The sequence below is a fragment of the Taudactylus pleione genome, unplaced genomic scaffold, assembly GCF_031769625.1.
Source record: "Taudactylus pleione unplaced genomic scaffold, aTauple2 ptg000017l, whole genome shotgun sequence".
NCBI classification, from domain to species: Eukaryota; Metazoa; Chordata; class Amphibia; order Anura; family Myobatrachidae; genus Taudactylus; species Taudactylus pleione.
Genome location: NW_028284419.1, coordinates 14,056,328 through 14,080,378, shown reverse-complemented (window position 1 = coordinate 14,080,378; position 24,051 = coordinate 14,056,328). Strand labels below are relative to the sequence as shown.

The window sequence follows — 24,051 nt, the reverse complement described above, 5'->3', positions numbered from 1 at the left end:
ACGTGGGGACATGAATCCCTATATTGTTAGGGACTTACCTGATGAGGTTACCTTGATGATGGTGGGTAAGCTCATAACTTTGGCCAAATTTATGCCAAAAACTTTACATATTATGCATAATTATTAATGGTTGTATGGTGCATGTGGTTTTTCTTTTTTCTATGTTGTAATATTAAGTCTCAGTTCGGTAGCACATCTCATTAGAAAGAACTAGGGTGTGCAGTCCAGGCCCCCTTTCCCCAAAATATTTAACACTTCTATTGGGTGCCAAAACTAGAAAATCAAGCAGTGTTGCTGATCGCAATGTGCTGTTCCGGGAGGCACAACCTGGCCACTGCCACCAATTGAATCTTCTCCAAGGACTCCAAACATTATGGATCAGGATTGTTCCTTTGTAATTCGTAATTTTGTAAATAAAACATTTGATACAGTTAGAAATCAATCATCCACTGCTTTATAAGGTACGTTTTTTATACAAATATAGGCACACATTATACCTCCTAGTACTGTATATTTGTCAGTAGACAGAATCCATTAACTGCCCACACAGGTGCATACTTGTTCAACTAGTTATAGGATTTGTTAAAACTAGGATATATGGCTGGCCAATGACCACAAGCAATCAAAGTGAGGTCATCCAAGAGTGATTGTCAAATCCAGTGCCACCGCGAAAAGCCATTGGATGTGTGCAATGTGGACATGCACAGGAGTGCTGCTGGGTTGGCTGATGTAATGCATATTTTGTGTCTGTAATTTGGGAGCCTGAAGTGTTTAGACTGATTTAAAGGAATTGTATGATATAAACGGTAGCCATTTTCCCAGTAAGCCATTACCCCTTACTTACGCCACAAGATGTTTCATTAACAAAAGCAAACACCCAAAAAAAAAAAGTCTTCAGATTACACATGAAAATGGACCAAAAATTGGGAAGACAACAAAGTTTTGTTTTTATTTTACAGTCCAATTTAAACAAGTTTTAACTGTGCTTCAATGTATTTATTTTCTGCTTATTTTAAATGGGTCTCAATCTCTACATTTAGTCTAAGAAATATTAAATATATTTATAAAACAATACAAAATAAAGGGTGTGATGACGGTGTGCCTGGAGATTTCATACTCCCCCACATACATTCACTATATAAAAATAACATTCTTTAGGTTAATTATAAGGCCTTCTATGTCAGATTTGTATAGTTCTACTGAAGACTACTAAGGAATGGACAAAAAAAAAAAAACCTCACAAAACCCAGGAATCAGGACTAGGGGCCATATGTATAATAAAGGGAAGTTTCCAACGTTGAGGGGGAGGGTAACAGTTTCCTTTTGCTCAGACACACTAAAGCCCTCCCTATTTGCACAGGAATCAGTGCCTGCAGCCGCCCATGGGCTGGAGATGCTGTAACTGTATTATCAGGTGCAGCCTTGTGTGATAATCAAAACCTTCATGACCACTTTTTATTGTACAGTGGGTCCAAATGAGTGAATTAGTCCTCTATAGGCAACATGCTTTACAGATGAGCGAGTTAGGGGTTATGGTGTGCGGCCATGGCAGCAGAAATTAAAGGTAATGGCACGTGGTCCCATGAAGAAGGTATAAAATCCCAACAAGGTCTATATTCTCTTTACATACAAATAACTATCGCAATGAATATATTCAACCGTTTCACCTAATCAATGGCATTTTATAGAACTTTTAATAGGGCAAATGATCCCTTAAACAGAACACTCAAGGAGCTGAATACTAGCAAGGGAATGACACCTTTTCCTTCTGAATTAAATATGTGGATAAAATGTTTGGCACAAAAACCACGTTTATTATTTATTTATAGAGAGGATTATGAAAAAAAAAAAAAAAAAAAGCTGGTCACCAAGAGAGTAGAAAGTGGTGTCATTTCCAATTCATGGCAGACGCTTGGCAAAATTGGCAACTATCAGTCAATAGAGATCTCTGCAAACAAATCCTTCACTGACAAAGTGGCGTGTGATCAAGGAGTGATAGTTTTTTTTTTTCAGGCAAGAGAGTTGGCAGTACAGTCAGAGGGCAGTTTTACATGGCTGAAATTCATTTAAGACATTTATACATGGAAGACCTCACATCTACTGTATAACAAGTTAATTGCATATAAATATTTTCATTTGTTTGCTTTAATTCGGCACTTTAGGAGGAAGAGAAACAAAATAAAGTCAATTAAGTAGCTCTAGGTAGGTAATTGGCACTTTGCCTTTCTGGTTGCCCCTATCTCCCATCAACCAATCAGAATCCATTCCGGGCATGCTGTACACTGTTATGACCTAAAAATAAAGACAATACATTGATTTTTCATTTACACAACCACACTTTTTCGCTCTTCCATTTAAAAGACACCCACTGACTAACTAAAATTTTGGACGGCATTTAAGTTACAATACAGTTTCAGATACTTGTGTATCAGTGATTATTAGCAAGTCTTTTACGAAGAGCTTCACACCATGCCCTCTACTGCAATGAGTGCGCTTTTCAAAATACAAGATGTTTTGTCAAGACCCATTCCCTATGAACTACCCATTAGCATCTAAGAGGGAAGCTGATGAGTCCACAACCATTCTTGTTGTTAGAAAATGCTTTTCCTAAAGTATAAAGGAGAGCAGACTGAGTGGCACCTAGGTAAAAAGAAAGTATCAAGACTGCACCAATATTTGCTCCACTGGGGTCCCACCTGACTCCCATAGTTGACAGATGATCATATATACATAACATTCTATTGCGTACTGCTGCTTCTGGGATCCAAAAGAAATGGCTCATTGACACTTGTGGGGTCTCAAACTGAGAATATCTAAACTTTCTATTATTCTCAGAAAAATGCTTTGTTTTGTGTACATGATGGAAAATGTAGCTAAGCAACACCTGGAACATCTATCGCTGACGTAAGTCGTGACTTGGTACTGTACATTAGGCCAATCTCCTATTATCTGTATCTATTATCAATTCACACAGACACTGGAACATAGTGCTCACAAAGTAGATTGCTGCTACTATGTGCAGGTCGGGAACATTGATACATCGCATGTCCATTAATTGTAATATACAATTAGATTTAAAAAGTATACATCTTAATTCCTCATAGATATAATTACCTCGTCTGCAAGAAGTGATAGCTCGCTGCTGTTCGCGGCATCATAATCGTACAGGACCCGGGCCTTTCTATTGCCACTGGCTGCTTTCAGCTCACTGAAGCCTGATGTGACAGAGTTGCTTGCAGTAGGCAATGGAGCGGAGGCAGAGATGGATGGGAATGGAACATTTTGCATAGGCGTCAAGGACGACTGATTATTGTTGGATGCGAAAGTCGATGGAAAGCTAATAACAAGAAACACAAAGTGCTAATGAAAAAGTGGTGCCTTCAATTGCAATTAAAGGTTATAAATAGTATTCCTCTGTGTTCTTTTGTTGGACCAAGTGCCTCAATGTAGTGCCGATTAGGATGACAAAAACACATTGACTTATTATTTCAATTGCATAAAAACATGTGTCCTTGATTTGGCTAACTAGGCTATTTACTTAAGCGTAATAGGACTGGCTGCATTCTTCTTATGCCTGTGGACTGCCAGGCGAACATTATTAAAACAATTACGCTGCCAAATACACTTCATTATAGTTCATCGGACTGTGATAAGCCATGACACATGGTTGCAGGCAAACTATAGCATTCTCTAACAAGACCTGGATGACAATCCCAGCACACATGTACTGTAGTGCTTACATATTATGGGTTGAGTTATGCCCCTAGCTGCACAAGAGACGGTCAGCAAAATAAAGACGTCTTTTGCACATCTAACAGTCATTTGGGTTTTGGTGTTGATAACTATTCATAAGTAAATGCTATAGAGTTATTGCAAAATAAGTCCACGCTCTGTTGCTTTAACACAGTTACTTCTTCATTATGTGACTCCTGGATTGATCCAACATTATACAAGCAAAGACACAGTGCATCGTTACACATACATCCTATAGCCGTGGTGGCACCAACCTGGTACCCTTCAAGAGCTCCTCCAGCCTTCCATATGGCTGCACTTAATTTGAGGAATAACCCCCCCTCCCCCTAAGCCACCGACTACTTATATAGGATCCTAATTAGTCACTAATTAAACATACTCAACTTTATGGCAGCATCAATCCTAGCATGTTATTTTTTTTTTATTATTTTGGTTCATACACTTTACAGTTTTGCCAATTTTAGGATTCAAAATTGGAGAAATGGTCAAATCACAATTCTGTGCCAACCATTTTTATTAACAGAGGTCATGTATTAGGGGAGTGTTTCTCCAACAGATTTTTAGCCACAAGGATTACATGATGGTTATGTACTACTGACATTAGTCGGTGGGCTTACATTTCCTGTACTGGCCAAACTTCATGTTTTCATGCTTCAACAAAGCCTCTGAATGTTACAAAGTCTCATGAAATGCATGAACACATACCTGGGCTATTTTATTACACTGAAAGAACTCGTACAAACTTGAGTTGTCAACGCTCAGACAAAAGCCTGCAGAGGAAGGATGGAGCCCTTGCTCTGATGGGCCGCGTGCACGGTCACAACGTAATGCAGATGCCACCTGATTTCATCATCTTCTCTGCTTTTTGCTAGGCCGCTGGCAAAACGTTGACCTTCTGCTATGCATCACTGGCCCAATGCAAATGTTAAACATAATACTTTATAAGGATAGTTTCAGCGAATCATAAGTAAAAGATCTTACAAAACAGGATTATGAAAATACTTTAAACCATCAATTGTACAACACGTTAGTATAACAAGGTGACTCACAACCTGGTAAAATACATTAGAAGTATTATTAGTATATATGTGTGAAGTGATGGGCTTAGTATACCCATGGGGTATGTATGAAGTGATGCCATGTTTTGCAATATTAAATAAACCTGTGAGGTAGAAGTAGAAGTGCAATTCATTTTGACATGACTTCATAAAACAATATTCAGAATTGATGCTTCATAAGATCCTGCAACATTTGTGCATGCTAATCCTTATATTCATTAGATACAGCAAATCGTGCTACACCTCCAGGGTCTATCTAACGCCATAAACAATGTTCTTAATAGAGTTGTTTAATCCGTCAAAATAAATCTAAAACGGTGGGAGAGAGAATATCGCCCTCTAGTGTAATATGTTGGTATAATTCAAATAAAAAGTGCTCCAAAGTTAACCCAATAAAGTGCACAGGTACCAACAGTTTAATAATGAGAGCTTATCTGTATAAATCTCTTCTTAAGTCACTACTACGAATCCATGGTGAAAAGTGTGCAACAAAAGCTAAAGAAAATATAGTGTAATGCAGGGATGGGGAACCTCAAACCTGGGGGCCGTATAAGGCCCCCGGAATCATTTGGAATCATTAGGGTGCCTAGAATGGCACCCTGCAGCCAGAATCTATGCAGCAGTGCCGTCTGGAGCGTCCTTAGGATGCTTTAGACTGTCACACCGCTGCCCTTACAGCATCTGGCATTGCTGTAATCACCGGTGATTGTGGGCCCAGCCCCTATGTGACATCACACGGAGGGGGCATGGCCTGCACCGGCCCGCAAATAATGTTATATATATCAAAATGGCCCTCAACAGAAAAAAGGTTCCCACCCCTGGTGTAATGCATAAAAACTAAAGGAACTAAAAGTGCACAAGTGAATAAAGTGTTATTTTTCTCATCCTTCGTTTTTTAGCTCTATAAAACATTAGATTTGTCGCACTTTGCCACACCATTTCAGCCTTACGTTTACAAAAAAAAAGTATTTCTTAGAATAGAATCAGACTGAAAGACATTGTTAATTTTGCACCAAAATTCACTCTCCGGTAGATAGGAAGGATGTCACCCCACAAGATTGACTCTGGTGGTGACACTAGTGTATGGTTAAGCAGCCCATACATCAACAATTGTGCTTGTGCCGATGATCGTGGAAAAAAAAAAAATCTGCTAAATTTAACATGTTGTAAATCCTTGATTCTCCTATTCTGACCCAAAAGGGGTAGAAATCGAGTAGAGGATTTCGAACATGTTGGATTTTGCCAGTCAACGAAGAATCGGAAATCAGGGAATCGTGCTTGTTGATGTATGAGCTGCTTCACTCTACATCAATTTCTGTGGGAAAAAGGGTGGCAGCTGGTGACTTAGGAAGCAGATCATACAGACTCATTAGAAACAGAGATTACTTTACGGACCAATAACAAAATAAAAGAAAGTTTACAAACACCAATAATTCTCATGGGCCCACCAAACACACTGCTAACAGGTGCAAAGCTTCCAACAACGCATCAAGTAGGAGGAATTGCAGATTGCTCTGCTAGCTGGAACAGGACAAGGTTCTGCCATTGTCTAAGAAGTCCAGATAAATGATCAGGAATATAAAAACATATAAAATACATTTTTTTCATTGTTCCAATTGCGGCCGCATGAACATTTCTGTTCACTTTATCCTACTGACCTGTACCTATATTTGTGTGCATTTTTGTTCATATATGTCCGATTCATGATCTCGGCTCCACTGAGATTTATTAAACAATTTGAATTATTATATTTTATTATTATTTTCATAGTCCTGGTAGTGGCGCTGCTCTCCTACTTTTTGCCCAATATAAGAAAGGTGCCCACATCCAAATTAAACCTTAAAATTAATGAGAATGTGTTTTGCAGGGGTAATTTTATTCCCTGTAGCAATGGTTACACCTACACAAAAATGTTATAAGTTTTAAATGTTGACGCATAAAAGAAAAGTAGTTACCTGCCAAGTTGCTTCTGAAGGTCCAGCATATATTGATAAGACTGTGCAAAATAGGTCATCTGGGCTTCCACAAAGTCATTCAGACAGCGGAGATGATGTGCCTGTATCAGAAACATTGAATCACAATGTGACATTTTTGTTATTTGACATACACAAGACTAAGAGTATCAATTCAATATCATCAATGAGCGTTGCAGAACTTGTAACAATGCAGTTAATCAATGGGCATACACAGAACAGGTGTTGTGCCCAATATTGGTTTATGACACTGCATATTCAACAAGTGGACTATTGATTTCAACTGATGAAATTCCACTTTTACACTTTTTTTCTGTTACTAACTCCTAATAGATAATACACTTTACATTTGATTATTTTATGATGCCATGTGGTGGACATAAAAGGATTTAAAAAACAAAGAAACAGCACTTTCCTGTGTATTTTCAAAATATCTCAGTTTGTAAAAAGTTCTGTATAACTAATACAATTCTGCCAACAGCCTACCAAGTGCTGACATTTTAGAAGGGTACGGTATAAATGTCAAAGCTCAGACAGGTATCTTTTCACACTGACATACAGTCATATAACAGAGGTGCTGCCACTTTTGTGGCTTAGGTAAAATTATCTTTCTGAATTCAAGTAGCAATAAAAACAGCGTATGCAATTAAATCTTTACATACTCAGGAATACTCTTCAGAAGCTACTCACGTGTGTACTGCTTATGCCTTCTAGCAGTAATCTAGTAATCTCCGCCTGTCGGTCAAATTCACTTTGTGTAATTCTGAGTTCCTGTTCAGCCTTGAAAAAGAAAAGAGCATCAAGAAATGAGTTTCAATGGGTACTATTTTTTTCTTTTTTAAGGCAGACTGGCAAAGAAATCACTACCACATAATATCCCATTATATGTGCTCTACTAGATACCCGGCACAAGCTCCAACAACCAGTGAGCTGGTTCACCAGCTAGTACACACTAAATTTAGCGCAAAGGTGTACGGTTTATAGGGAACACATTAAACTGATAATTTTTTTCCCGTCTTCTATCCATTTTAAACAATGACCTAACCACATAAATATCATTACACTTCAAGCCTGAAAGCCAGATGACTGCTACTGCAGATGTGCCCACATACACCTATCCTCACGTCGCCCCGCTTTGTGACTTAGACGAGCAATGCAACTTTTTTCTTAAATTATACGTCTTAATCCACTATTCTTTTGCGTCAAAAAAGTAATCCTCAGTACTTAGTACACTGTTGGTGAATTCAGACGAAAACTCAGGATAAAGTAAGTAATCTGGGCAAAAAGGCAAAAGACAGAGGTCCTATACGAGAGACTTGCGTCAGGCATGTTATGCTTAAGGCCGTGTTCAGTTAGCAGTGAAAAGCCGTAATCGGCGAAAAAGATTCGCCTACTGCAGCTTTTTGTCTGGTCCGAACTTATCTCCAAATTCAATTCCAGCCGGAATTCGCCTAAGTGGAAACTCAATGCAATGTAATAGGCGAAAAAGTTTCTCCTAAGAATAGCAGGTGACAAGAAATGCAAATTCTTTATTTTGGGGTGCAAACATTGGGAAATGACCCAGAACCCTTGGGACAGTCCTCCAAAGGACAAAATATGTCAAAAAAACTAACTTAAGAACCCCCCAAAAAAGTACTTTAATTTTTGGGGCGAAATAGTATAAAGTGGGGGGACAAGCTTAAAAACTAGCGAAATAGACTTCTTGGGGGTCTGGAAGGATGGGTCAGGTGTTTTTTGGATTGCAGGTGCATGTAGCAGGTGCGTTTTTCACAAGTTCAATATAGAGGCATAAAAATATGCTAGCACCCATTTTCAAGTACCCCAAATTTGACTGGACTACTTGTTTTCACCCCAAAATACTTCTTTATGCAATTCTTCACCACTTATGCAAAGATGCTAATTAGCAATTTAAACAACTTAAGTACCCCAAACACTTTTATTAGGGCTATTAGTACACATCTACATTGATTCCCTATGTTAGTGCATATTTTCCGCCTACTCCGCATTCGCCGCTTTCCGTTTTTGCGTGTTTAGAAATTGAATAGAGCGAGAAACGGGGATGCGCATAAAAAGTTTTCGCCTCTGAAACAGGCAAAGGAGGCGGAAAGTCGGACAGGCGAAACTTGTCTGATTTTTCGCCTCTAATTGAATACGGGCCTATATCTGCTACTTTTTACCAATTGAGACCAAAAAATATTAATCTTAAATCTATTATCAAATTAAGATTAAAAATTTGGGGAAAAAGTACTCAAGCAGGAGAATTGTTGCCTGTGGCGGAGTTTCTAAGATGAGACCTGACACAATATGGCGCATATAGGACAGGTGTGTGAGGATACATCTGTATGGATCACTGAGCAGCAACACAAATTCTGTACTAGTGATTATGTAACAATGTATCCATAGCAGTGAAACAATTACTACCCTCACACCTTTGAGAATGCATTTTAGCCATATTGCATTTACATGCAGTCAATCACTAGGATTGGAGGACGTAGCAGGGATTATCTATCCCTAGGAAGATCACATCTTTCCTGGACTGAGTGAGAAAGGGTGGATGAGCATAAACACAACTGAACGTAGAATTGGCTGTGCAGACTGCTGCATCCCCTATTTTGTATGTCAGTCACACAATATACTATAACTTACTGCTAGAAGAGGTTCAGATACAAATCTCATCTGATAAGAGGTTGTCACCCTTCAGATGATTAATGCATGGTCTTGTGGACGGCCTCTTGCAGATTTACAGTAACTGAATACATTACTGCATCTTCTGTGACTTTCGCTCAGGCAGAGAATCCTTTTATTGTTGTGCTGGGATACAGCACAAAGCTGCTCTCTGGATACAACTAGATGAATGGTAGAGAGCACGGCAGAGCCATACTGCACGCAGCGGCAGTGAAATGTGTTCTAACTGAAATAGTCTGAACATAGGACTTCTCTACTCTTACACAGTGCCAGGGCTTTATCTGATCCAAAAGTAAAGCTTAAACCTTTGAAATGGGGTATTCGAAAAAAAGTAATTGAGGAATAAAAGTCTCCAGTAAGAACCTGAGGGGAGCTGGGAATGCAGCCATCTTGCACCTGCTCACATCACACATCTTAGCATGTTGGTATATGGCAAATACAATTCACATCAGCTTAATAATACAACTTAATTTAATATAGTGCTGCTACACAATCAACTTCTTTATCAATATGAAAAAAGATCTAAAACGAAAAAAGAGGAACACATAATATGCTAAATGAAAAAGGTATAACCTAACGCCGATGATACAGGTGTGCGCCTCTATTGCCACACAACAATAGGTATTCTGGTACAATGTTCCTACCAATCGCTGCAGCACTATACAAATACAATACGGTCCCGCACGGGATGAAGTTATCATCCCTGCGAGTGGGATGCAGACTGTCAGAATATCGGCGCCAAAAAACCAGCAGGTCGGGATCCAGGCATCAGTATCCCGACCACCGGCATTATGAAGGGGTGTTAGGGTTAGGTAGGGGGGATAGGCACCGGGCAGGGAGTATTGGGATTAGAGTGCAGGGAGGTTAGGCACTAGGGGGAGGGGTTAGTGTTAGGCACCGAGGAGGGTGGGTTAGGGTAGGGGTTAGAAAAGTACTCACAATCTCTTCCTATGGGTGTCGGGATGACGCTGTCGGTATTCTGACCAGCGGCATCCCGACAGCCGGGAATTCCATACCCAACCCGTCCCCGCACATACTCTGCAGTGTCTCATTTAAAAACCAGGTAAATCTGTATTATTCCTGCACTGAAAACCAGCAGATAGCCTATGATTCACTGAAGAAACATTTCTCACCACTGATTATGTGTGTGTACACCACAGAGCAGAGACTGGTATTCCCCTATTGCAGTACTTAAGGGTAAGGGAAAAGGAAAAAAACATGCTGAACACGTTTTCTTAGAATGCCAAATAAGCAGTATTTATTTATACATTACAAAGGGACTTATTGATGTGCACCACCATGGCTTCTGACATTATAATCACAAATTGAGGAGTAACCAACACTCAGCTTAAAATAAATAAATATATATATATATATATATATATATATATATATATATACACACACACATACACACACACACATATATATATATATATATATATATATATATATATCTCCTTTTTTAAGACTGTACCAAGTGGATTGCTTTGTGGTAAAGATTTTTTGTTACCTTGCACCCTGATGTTTAAGATTGTGAGTGTGTGCAGCTCCCATACACTTGATTTCTATATACACACACGTATACTTTTATCTGGAAATCTCTACAACCAGTTCATACTTGCCTAAAAATGTATTACTTGCCAACATACAGTATATCTGAATCATATATGCCAAATACTATGTAGACTAGAATTAGTATCTGCCTCGACCAAGAAAAAATTAGTTTATGCTTCTACAGCAGAGACCCAAACCTGACCGCTTATTGAGAGCCAGATAGCTACGGACCCTATTGGCGGTAACGTGATGGGACAATGGGTGATTATGTGTGTTGAGAAGAGGGGTGTTATAAATCCTCTATGCACACTAAACATATGTGGCTGACATGGTAACTGCATTACTGAGCAAATTGTAAATGGTAAACCGTTTTAACCACAACGCAAAGGAAAAATTATCCAACTGAGCATCTTGCTATAAGTAAAGAGTGAAAAAAAGAAAACAAAAAAGCAGTACAAACAATAACCACATCATTTGAAGGGGAGATTCCCCTTTTTCAAATGTGGTCATCCCTAAGTTTATTGAAGCCAGGATGGGGGAGATCTTCCCCCATCCCCGGACTTCGTTATATTTCTGCTTTGTAGGGGTTTATTGTCTGGTCAGGACACTTCTCACCAGACAAATACTTGTAACTCAACTACTATTTCAGGTTTAGTGGTGTATATATATTAGTTTTTGCGCTAATTATTAAAGAGGTTTGGCATTGATTTAAATACTCATATAAAGTTATTTATTGCACAATGTAACAGTAAAAAGGTTGCAACCAGTTGCTATTATATCAGTGTATATTCCTATAAAAAACTCATATGAAAGTGATTAACCCTATTGAGCTTGTGAGACACGATGGACCAATGGATGCGCAGTAAAATGGAGCAATGCGGGTACATATAGGTCAGGAGGACCACTCTTGGTGGCAATGCGGGTACATATAGGTCAGGAGGAAATTACTCTTTGAAAATGCGGGTACATATAGGTCAGGAGGAAATTACTCTTTGGAAATTACTCTCAGAAAACTGAGCGAAACTGGTTAGAGACACCCCGTTTGTTCCTTTACAAGTGTGAATCTATTGCTTGGTGCCCGCAGTGGATGACATCTTGCCTGGAGACATCACTTTTGCTGACCGCTAGCCACAGAAATGTGCCCCTACACAGATGCTGCATGGTGACACCGGGAATAGCGGCTCTGTGTAAGTGGGAGATTTCAACCACCAGACTGGTGACAAGTAACCACAGTTGTACATGCTAGCCGCTCATTGTCTGGGGACGTGGCATAACAAACACTGAGTACACAGCTAAACGGGCACAGCGTTTTATGTACCTGTGCTAATGATCTTACACAGGTTCAAGGCACTTATGGTGCATACACACGATCAGATTTTTCCTTCAGATATGAACGATAACGATTTAAAAATCGTTCAGTCGTTCATATCTGAAGGAAAATCGTTCATATCTGACATGCCTGAACGATGGACGATCAACGATGCGCGTTCCCGTTTGTCAGATAACGATATCTGACATCTGATGGGTTTGCAGTCAGACTTGGACGATTCCATTCATTTTAATGCAGTCAAAAATCGTTCAATCGTTCAAATCGTTCAAAACTTTGGTCAAATCGTTCAAATCGTTCAGATCGTTTAATCGTTCAATCGTTCATCTGACAAATCTGACAAGTCTGACAAGTCTGACAAATCTGACCGTGTGTACGCTCCATAAGGTGAATTTAGCCCAGGAGATCCTGTTAACCGGGCCAGCAATAACAGGACTTTGGAAATTTGCTCCTTTAAAAACTAATTTGTTGTTTACATATCTACTTGGATACAAGTATTGATTACACCTAAAAAAGATAAAATCTGCTGTGGTGAGCTTTCACAGTAATAAAAGGGGACCAGTTTTAAGACCTCTGTAGTATAAACGTAAGATATGTTATATTTTCTTTTTGTCTTAATGGTTTTTTTATGCCATTTTATTGTGATTTTTTTTATAGGACTATACACTGATATAATAGCAACCGATTGCAACCGTTTTACGGTTACATTGTGCAATAAATAACTAAGTATTTGAGTGTTTAATTCACATGCCAGACCTCTTTAATTAGCGCAAAAAAGAATATATTTATTGTTGTACTGTGTCTTTTTGGATACAGATGTGTGTAGTCACAAACAATAGTTTCTGCAGCTGTGAGACATAGAAAAAAAAAAACCTCAGTGATGTGATATTTATACAACGGTTTAGTATCAGCACCTGATTTGCGTTTGTTTAGTGGTGTTTTAGAAGAGTTTAACGTACAGTACTAGAAGTAGGCAACATGAGTGTCTCTTACAGCTATAGTACGTAAATGGTTCATGTTTAATCTTGGATTAACAATTTGTTACCATTGCTAGTTTGGAAAACATACAGCACAGACTGTGCAGTGGTCACAGACCAGAACAGTTGAGCCTTGCACATTATACTCACCCTTGTTACTTCCTCAGTCCACATCTGATCAGCATTAACAAAACACAAACATCACACAATTTATTATGTAATAAACACATACACTACTATAGATTTTTTACTCCATGGGGCCAATTCAATTCAGCGCAATGTTTAGTCCGACTATTACTTAAGTTGGAGAATGCCGGTTCTCGCAACTTAACTTGGGTATTTAGTTATGAGTACCGGCATTCTCCAACTAAAGTGCCGGCTACGAGGCTGTCAGTGCAGCGCTAAGCCGGAAAACAGCCTCGCCGCTGGCAATTTAGTCTGATTTCTCCTCTCACCCTCAGTAGGCTGAGAGAAGAAATCCTTAGTTGCCCCAAGAGCGTGGTGAATTGAAAAGCTCTGGAAGCTCCCTCCTGGCGCTATCAACAGTGCACTGAAATGAATCGGCCTCACTGGGCCATAATGGAATAATGCATAATGGAACCTAATAGGACTACACACACACTAAATGGAAATCAGTAAGCAAGGGGTCTATGTATTAATAATCACGGAACTGAAACGATTATTATGCATCCATATCGCAGGGGATATTTTCATTTTTAATGAAAATATCCCCGTTATGAACAAAGGAGAACTCACAGGGGCAGTGGTTTTGGTAACCGCTGTCCCTGTGAGTTAGATCCCTAACATATTGTAGAATTCTTTCACAGAAGTGAAAGACTTCTTCGGGGAGGCTGATACTGTCCGCATAAGCAGTATCAGCTTCTGGAGCCAGCCAGGGGGCTGCAAGAAAGAGATCAACAGATCTCTCTCCTGCTTGTAAGCCTTAATAGGCTTAAAGTAGTTTACACCATCTGAAGATGGTGTAAACTTCCAGTGCTAAACTTCGAAAATCCTCGCTTTTTGGAGTTTGGTACATACAGTAGGGGTCAGATAGTAGTCCCCATTGATAATAATGGGGACTGCGATCTGAAGTGCCAATTAGCACTTTGCCGAAAATTTCTGTAAAATTTCCTGTATTGTGCCATTAGTACATACGTACAATACATAACATTAAGCAGAAAATGCAGTTTCTCCATTTTTTTTTTTTATAAACAGCTTGATACATAGGCCCATAAAACACAATTTAAAATCCCAGAGTCACAAAACACTGTATAAGAAAATGTTAATCATGACATGGTGGTATTATGGTGTAAAAAATGTGACTGTAAAGTGTCTTAGGACAGCACAAGGCAATACGGTAAGAAAAAATATTTGCATAGCAATGATAAATAAAATGTATTTTATGGTAAGGAATTTTAGATATTTCCTTTTGTTCTCAAAATAGAAAGACAAATACGAAAGTGAAGACAGAAAGAATGAAGTATAAAGAAAGGATATTCTCTAACTGTATTGCACAGGTGACCCTCAAATGAACTAACAACTCCCATCTCCCCAGTATCTGAGCAGCTTATTTGGAAAGTGCATAAGTACTAATTTCCAAAATAAACAGTTGTTCCTTACGAAGTGGAATACCTATTTAAGTCTATGGATATTACTATACACTTCATGAGGTTACTTTGCTAGGGATTAAAGGTTCACGACATGTTTTTTTGCAGGAATTAAGAAATCCATTGAAATACAAAAACAATATTTATATAATGTCAGATTCCAATTATTTGTCTACCAAACACTGTTAGAAACCCTTTAACCTGCAAGATACATAATGCCTTTGTGTCATTGGATGCAGGAACATAGTTTGATCAGATCTGTTGGGATTACTTGAGTGAGCCCTTGCGGGCATTTGGCTCTGCTTGGAGAATTGTGCAATTGATTTCTCCATTATACAGCTTTCCCCGAAAGCAAATGTGCTGGCTGCAAGTTTGACCTCATCCTCATTAAGACTGTACATGAGGACGGAAAGAGCGATGTCCCCGTCTCAACAACCACTTCCAAGCCTGGTCAATAACACATTGCCAACTGATGGAATATTAGGGATTATGGGAAGTCGTACTGTATTCACAATGTTGGTTCATTACATGTTTGAGTTTTGCCAACTGTGTCAGCATTCACTAAAATTTATCAATTAATGCAGCAGTTTAGTAGATTCTTGGGATATACAGTGAATATTGGTAAAATGCAAAAACAATACCTTCATGGTCTTTGCTAAACTGTGTTACCTTAATCTGTCCACAAAGCTAAGTATTTAATAATCTAAAAGTATATATACTATGTGGGTATTCAATTAGCCCAGATAATTTTTGTGGGGAAAAAAAAAAAAAAAAAAAGGGCCTTTAGCCAGGTTTTTAGCTTCGGGCAATTTAATTAAAGCCCATTTTGTCCCTGAAAAATCTGTTTTTCGGGCGATCACAGAATCCACGGACCTATGTTTTTTCGGTGGCGACTTTCCGAAAACAGGCTGATTATCAGGGATTTTTTTTTCAGGGCCTACTGAGGTGCTCAAAAAAATAAATAAAAAATCCCCAATGCTGCCGCTTTTCAGGGCTAATCGGATAGCCCCAGGGTATAAATTAGTGCGTGGTAATTGCTAATTGAATTTCCCCCAATATATTCATAAATAGAATAAAATCTTAATATGCAAAATAATTGTAACTGGTAAAAGTGAAAAGATAGAAATCTCTCCCTAAACCGCTTACAGAAAGAGGTAATTTATTCATAGCAGACTTGTGCACAGATTGTTTATCCCTTACACATGTCACCATTACTTTTAAAAGGCTCAGACTGTTCTGTGTTGCAGTAAGGGGAAGAGGAATTACAAGGTGAGGTTGGGAAGAACAGGCAAGGATACCTATGGAAATGCACTACGTGAGTGTACCAGTGTTGTCCCCGGGCATGTATGAAAGCAAATGGGAAGGTTCTCTTTATTTACTATACTTATAACACTGGGGAAAAGGATCTATTCACAGCAGATTTGGAAAAGCTCCATGAGTGAATTCTTAGTTTGTGATTTAGTTGAATGCTCATACACAAAAGAATGTTTTGTGTCCTCATGTATTGTACATTGCTGCTACTGCCCCAAAGTTGAAAGGTCAAGGTGGAGTAAATTAGTGTGTACTGTAAGTGACTAGAACTGGTTGTGTGGCTGCACCTTTATATACCTAAATTCTGGGAGGAGATAACCAGAACACTACATTTTAGGAGACTTTGGGCGTTAGTTATGAAGCGGCAACTTTTGTATGACGCCGTTTCCCAGCGGGTTGCAGGTGAAGATTTAAAAAGGCACTCGCAGTCAGTGTATAGCCTGGCATGCTTTACACTGACTGCAAATGCCATTTTAAGTTTTCACCTCCAACCCACCTGGAAGTGGCGGCGCTTCATCAAGAAAGCCCTTTGTCTCTAATTTACTTGAAAAGGGTATAGTTCTCCTTCTGCCTAAGTCATTTAGATAAGGGAAATACATTTTCACAGCAACCACGAGATAATCTCCTAAGGATGATTTTATATCAATAGTATCATCATAACTGTGTTAAGTTTGCAACTCGTTAAAGATGGTTTGCTATGTGAATGAGAGAGGAAACAGATTTGGAAAGCAGTCTAGTAAATCATAAATATGGATTCTGGCAATGTAGCTTTTTGGAGAGAAAAGAAAAATGAATGACAGAAGTATGAACCCACCTGTGCTTTAAACAAAGAAAAATAGACAACTCCATGATATTCATAATGCCAGTGTTTTTCATGGGCATGAAAACTAATGTTTAAAAGGTGAGCCAATAAACAAACAAACCACATAAAACATACTTGTCCAAGTCCCCAGATTCAGTCTCTATCGGAACATGAAGAACATATTAGTGTGGTGGGAGACGCTGGATAGTCCAGACAGCATATTACGCAGGTGTGTGCAGTACAGGCACAGTATTGTGAGATAGGAGAAAGATACACAGGTGATGTATAATGTGACATATCCATTTAGGAGTGTGTGGTATAATGTAGTTATGATGCTCTGGTGATATCACAAGGGTTGGGCAGTTGAATGTGCGGACATCTCACATACTATGAGAAAACATTACATAATGCAACAAACCTACAAACTAATGCATGTCAGCTTATCTACAGGTATGGGATAAGAATGTGGGTTCTCTTGCAGTGCAGTAAGGAACATTTCCTTAGATATAATGGACAGAATAAAAGGTTGGTGAAAAGAAAGTCCAATCATACAAAACTGCAAAATATGACAAGCATATGCTAAAAAGCTATTGTAATATTTATTCGTGATATTAAGACTTATAAAACTGCTTACTAATTGTTCATAAAAGTCTGCCATTGCGGAGCAGAACGTAAACCAGGTCTCATACATATACGCAATGCAAGAGAAAGCACGACAGATCACATGACGTAGAGATGGAGGCCAACAAACCTTTAGCCACTTTACATGCAACACGTTGAGCATGTAAGACACATTTACCATAAAGCTGGCATCCCGTTCAGGCTCAGGCGCATTTAATTGCTTAAGTGGATACATACAAAGACAAAATTAAAACTGTCAACAGGCAGAGTAAAGTTCTGGCCAATGCACAAGAAGTCATTAGAGTGAACCACATCACAAAACTAAGCAGGAGACCATTAATCACCTTTATGCATTTCATCTTTCTGCAGCTATTCAACTTCCAATTCAGAAACAGAGCACTTCATTCCATTGCCTATTTTGTCTACATGATTAATACTCCTGTGTGGCTCACTTTAAAATAGCATAACTTGTTTACATATAGGCTCCCATAGAGTTGAACAAACTTTGTGTCTAAAGGTACATTTTGTGCTTAGCTTGCAGAGCTGGCTGTATCACAACATGTGTTTAAGATGTTGGCAAGGGTAGCATACATATATGTCCACATACATCTATCATCCATGCGCTACAGGTGGTACCACATAAAACACGGATGCTTGGAGTTTGTCAGAATTTGTGGGTTTTTGTTTGTCCACCCGAATCTTGAGGACTGACCACAAGTCCTCAAAGGCATTAAGGTCTGGGGAGTTTCCTGGCCATGGACTGAAAATTGCGATGTTTTGTTCCCCGGGCCACTTAGTTATCACTTTTGTCTTATGGCAAGGTGCTCCATCATGCTGGAAAAGGCATTGTTCATCACCAAACTGTTCTTGGTTGGTTGGGAGAAGTTGCTCTTGGAGGATGTTTTGGTACCATTCTTTATTCATGGCTGTGTTCTTAGGCAAAATTGTGAGTGAGCCCACTCCAAGAAGCAACCTCACACATGAATGGTCTCAGGATGCTTTACTGTTGGCATGACAGAGGTTAAAGTTGTAAAATATAGTGGTGCTGGAGCTGGGCTAATGCAATGGCGGTGCGGTTTGATAGCACCTATTTTACCCAGCTTCAAGGACTGGGGATTCGCTTTTATAAAAGAGCCGGGTCCCCGGGGACACTCTGTGCTGCTGTCAATCCCTTTCAGGCTGACAGAGATTGGCCGCGGCACAGCGCGTCTCCGGGGACACGACCCAGCCGCCCTGCACGCATAGCTAAAAGCACCGCTGTCTAATAGGCGCCGGTAATAATAGGACACCCCAGGGCGGCAGTGGGCGCTGATGCGATCCCCCAGGATCCCATAACAATAACGTGGCAATGGCGTCACCTTGCTGGGCATTGCACGTGTTGGGGTGCCCGGCGCCGGCGGCAGTCCCAGCAGCAGCGGGTACTAGCACTGTGCGGGGGCCGGTGATGAGTCACCGTTACTCAGCACTTCTGCTGTGTGTGTAGCGCTGGGCTTGTGCGGAGTAATCGTGCTGCAGCTTTATAGCAGATCCCGGCAGCTGCTGCATCTTCAGAAACAGCTTCTCGTCCGCTGAGGGAGGAGGTGTAGCCCCATCATCTGCCATGAGCACCACCAACAGCGGCGCGGCCATGACTCTGCTGGGCGAAGCCCAAACTCTCAGCCTGCACACCGGCAACCTCATGAACTGGGGCCGCCTGAAGAAGCGGTGCCCAATCTCCACCAGCGAGGTGGTGAGTGCTGTACCTCAGGGAGTTGTAATGTATACTGACTGTACATCATCACAGTGTGTGTGGCCTTTAGCATTGCTACAGAATTCTAGTTATTCATGTCTGTTTATTAATGTAATTGATAATCTTTGCAATTATATAGGGATAAGAACTAGGTTGCATGCAAGTGATACTTTTTAGCACAGTTGGTCATCTCCCTGTAAAACTCATCAAAAGTGCATATCTGGTTTTATCAATACTGGGAGTGATGCAGGAATTAGTGGATAGGGGGTTGTTATTGATGCATGGAGTAGTGGGGGGGGGGGTTATTGATGCATGGAGTAGAGGGGGGGGTTATTGATGCCGGGAGTAGTGGGGTTGTTACTGATGCAGGGAGTAGTGGGGGGTTTGTTGGGGATGCTGGGAGTAGTGGAGAAGGGGGGGTTGTTAGTGATGTTGGGAGTAGTGGGGGCTTATTAGTGATGCTGGGAGTAGTGGAGAATGGGGCGTTATTAGTGATGCTGGGAGTAGTGGGGGGGGGTTGTTAGTGATTCTGAGAGTAGTGGGGGGGTTGTTAGTGATGCTGGGAGTAGTGGGGGGGGTTGTTAGTGATGCTGGGAGTAGTGGGGGGGTTGTTAGTGATGCTGGGAGTAGTGGGGGGGTTGTTAGTGATGCTGGGAGTAATGGGGGGGGGTTGTTAGTGGTGCTGGGAGCAGTGGGGGGGGGGTTGTTAGTGATGGTGGGAGTAGTGGGGTTGTTGGTGATGCTGGGAGTAGTGGAGAGGGGGAGGGTTGTTAGTGGTGGTGACAGTAGTCGGGGAAGTCCCAGGAGTTGTCCCCATTGATGTGCAGCCTCTGCTTCCTATAGATGGGCTCTTTGAATATCATGAGCCTGCATGATAAGCCTGCTGATGGGGAAATAAATATTATTAATGGCGTTAGCTGAGGGGACCAGTGTCGGGAATGCATCGCATTCCAGATATTGGTAAATCTGACAGCATCGCATCCCTCATAGAAACCGATGGGGGAAGCGGCTGCCAGTGGGAATGGAGGGATCGCAGTGGGTATTGGAGATACCTGCTGCGGCCCCTCCTTGATACATCCGGGAGAAACTTAATATTTGAGGTAAACCTCCGAAAACTGTGTTTTCGGGGATTTTACCTCAAATATTCAATGATAAATGGGCCCCTAAAACTTTATTTGGCTAACACTGGCAGCTCTAATGTTGATTACCAGCACCTGAGTCTATTATGGAAAAATGTCTCATTGTGCAATAAAGATTAACAAAATGTTTTACTATACTATAATAAAGCTAAATAATGCTTTACAGAACTGTTTAGCATTCATTATTTTTTTCTGTTTAAGTTGTTAGATTTTCATAAGACTTTCATTCCGATGGGACCCAGAAAAGGTCAGGTAGGACCCCAATTTACAGGTGCACAACTATTTGAACCCTAGTATGTTAGGGACCTACCCTAAAGAGGTTACCTGGATGGTGCTTAGGCCCATAACCTTGGCCATGATTATGCTAAAAACCTCTATTGATTGCAAAATTTTATTGCATAATGTATTTATATATAATCAGTAATTTGGAGTTGTGCACCTGTGATTTGTCTGTTCCAGGACCCCAATTTAGTAAAGTGAGGGGTCCCAGGGACCCACAATTTTTTTGTCTCACCGCGATCACTGAAAATATATATTTATTCTGATACCCAAATATTCGCATTGATATACAATCCAAAAACCGCACCACTAATGCATTAGCCAGCACCACTATATTTTACAACTTTAACCTTTTACAGAGGAGGATCCTCTTTGATAGGGTGGGCTGCAGGACTCAAACTATGTTATTAGATAGCAAAGTCAGTTCTCTCTTTTTTCTTAATCCTACAGAGGACAGTAGAATATGCACCTTGGTTACTCCTGGAGAGCACAGGTGTATAAGCATCTGGGTTACTCCAGGAGAGAGAACAGCTGTACAGTATATGCACCTAGAGAGAACAGTAAAATATGCACATGGGTTACTCATCGAGAGATCGGCTGTATATGCACCTGGGTTACACCAAGAGAATATAGTATATGCACCTAGTGTATTCCAGGAGATGTGGCTTGATAGCAGTAGTAGTAAATGATAATGTTACAGTACACAATTTATACCCAATATAGGGCCGTATTCAATTAGGTGCAAAAATTTTAATTCGGCAAAAAGCATTTGCAGGTGCGACTTTTCACACATACGAACGTATCACGCTATCCAATTGCCGGAATGTTCGCATGTGCGAAAACTCCATAGGCAGAAACCAGCTAAAAGTTAAAAAAATCAATTAGCTTAATTCCCCCTCATAATGACATGTCATTTTTGGGGAATTATAAAAAGTGTTGGAAAATGGGTTTAAAGTACTGGGTCAGGTATTTTGAGGGGCTGTATAGATAGGACAGGTGTTTTTAGGATTGCAGGTGTATTTAAAAAAAAATTTTTTAACTGCACTTTATAGATACAAAAATATATCGGCACCCATTTTAATGTACCCCCAATTCAACTACAGAAATTTTTATTTGAGAAAAATAAAAACATTGCTTTATATAATTTTTCCGCAAACATGCATATAACAGCCATTTGACTCAATTTAAGAACCCAAAATACTTTATTAGGGCTATTAATACACTTCTATATCAATTTCCAGTGTCAGTTAGGCTTTTTATGAGATACAGACTGATTTCCCAAAAATGTGCTGTACTTTTCGCTAGTTTCGCCATATGCAATTATCGCACATATGCGTTTTCTCGAATTCTGCAATTGGACAGTGCGAAAAGCGGAAGCGCGCATTGAGAAAGTACGCAAAAAGGCTGCATCAATACTGGCGAATGAGGCGTAAAACTTCACCCTGTGAACGCTTTTCGCCAAACACGACTTTTCGGACCTAATTGAACGTGGCCCAGTGTCTGTTTATGTCTGGACAGTGTTATTAATAGTAAAGACTCATTTGCCATGTAAAAGGCAAATAAACCAGATGCAAATATAATTAGTACTTTCATTTTGTATTTACCTTTTACAAAATCTGCTTCTTTGCTGCGGACCTATTGCAAATATAAATTAAATAACGCTATAGATTGCAGCAGCTGCACTACTAATAGGAATTGTATCATTGGGAGTGATTTAGACAGACTCAGACAGAGCGGCTGGCGAATGTCATTATCTGTTCGTAGGGCTCGACCACCTGCAAGTGATCCGCCTCCTAACAGGCACATAAGAGTCTTTCTTGTGGTCTGAATGGGAAGCATTCACTCCAACACCCACCAATGCTTACAGGTACACTCCATCCTCTGCTCTGCCTCTCTAAGCAAACAAAGTCCCAGTACCAAAATAAAAATAGAATAGTATAGAACATTATCATTAACATGTACTTTTAGTCAATACATTAGTATGAGGTAAACACTTATTTCTGGCAAATGGGAAAGAAATATATTAAGCACACACAAGGCGGGACATGGCTTGCCATAAGCAAATATGGTTCCTTAAGGTAGCAAAAATATATATGGGCACTACCTGCATCCTTACTTGGGAGATACAATGAATAAAAGTAAAATAAACCTGCAACAAGTGAAGCATAAAAATAATGGCTGGCAAAGCAGTCGGCAACTTACTGTGAGGGGACAATTTGTTCTTTAATTTCTGAAGTGTTAGTTTAGTATATAGGACCTGCTTGCTGAAGTATGCATTGTAAGCCACATCAGTGGGATTTCATTAGAACCACTAACCTTGTAATAACTATCCATACAACAGAAGCCGACACTATAACTTGGCTTTAAAAGTGACCAAAATGTAATCTCTCTGCTAAGATCACTTACTTAATCAAAAGAATAAAATAAAAATCCATGTTAGTGCTGTTAGGTGGATGTACCTAATACAATGGGAGAGAAGGAGGAGGGAAAAGGAGGTGTTTCTGCATACCAGACACTGCATGCATTACTGGCTCTGCTACACGTTGTGAGTCAGAATAGAGCAGGAGTGCAGGTTAGAGCTCAGAGAGAACATGTAACTGGAATCTGGGACATTCCAATTGTTTATTACAAAGCGCACATGTCAGGTCAGCTATTTAGTCCCATTACCACAGGGGAAGGGATGCGTTTTCCAGTCATTTGTCACCCCTTCTACTTACCGAAGCTCTGGCCTCTGCAACTCTGGCTTTTTTTAGTCTGGTCTTTGCAGCATCCAAATCCAGCCTTTTATTTTGCAACAGTTTCCGTTCCTTCTGAGGAGAGTGAAAAGAAGAAAATGAGAAATCAGCCCACATGGGGACTACATTAATACGCAGAACAGCTTTACAAGCAAAGTAACAAATAAAGATATTGATGACAGTTTGTCAGTCGCTTCGTAACTTTGTGCAGAGCCTATATGGAACATAGTATCGACCGCACAGCCACTAAAGCTTTCAGAAGGGAATTACATTTTGACAAAGCAGGTTTGTGTTATACCAGACAGCATTTTTAACACATTAGAGGGTGTTATATAAATAAATTAGCTGTAGCCCGCGGCTTCGCCCACGATGAAAAACGCTTCTGCCAACATTTTTTTTGTTATTTGAGGTGTTGTAGTTGTATTGCTTTGTATTGTCGTGGGAGTGGCCCACTTGACCAGCAGCGCTATACAGATTGGTGGCAGCACTGCCTTCACC

The 24,051-nt window shown here is 40.1% G+C and overlaps 1 protein-coding gene across 5 annotated transcripts in view; it reads right to left on the bottom strand.

Moving 5' to 3' along the window:
* Positions 1–431: 431 nt before the first annotated feature.
* SH3GLB1 (SH3 domain containing GRB2 like, endophilin B1) overlaps positions 432–24,051 on the bottom strand; it is a 68,113-nt gene continuing 44,493 nt past the window's right edge. The window contains exons 5-11 of one of the 5 annotated variants that reach the window (XM_088482198.1): positions 23,536–23,625; positions 17,802–17,891; positions 13,481–13,504; positions 7,475–7,564; positions 6,767–6,867; positions 3,115–3,337; positions 432–2,292 (exon numbers count right to left, since the gene is read on the bottom strand). In XM_088482198.1, the coding sequence (XP_088338324.1) occupies positions 2,185–2,292; positions 3,115–3,337; positions 6,767–6,867; positions 7,475–7,564; positions 13,481–13,504; positions 17,802–17,891; positions 23,536–23,625 (726 nt within the window). In that variant the 3' untranslated portion in view covers positions 432–2,184. Of the gene's footprint in view, positions 2,293–3,114; positions 3,338–6,766; positions 6,868–7,474; positions 7,565–13,480; positions 13,505–17,801; positions 17,892–23,535; positions 23,629–24,051 lie in introns of all 5 variants that reach the window. The other 4 variants (XM_088482197.1, XM_088482200.1, XM_088482199.1 and 1 more) reach the window with 4 other exon arrangements.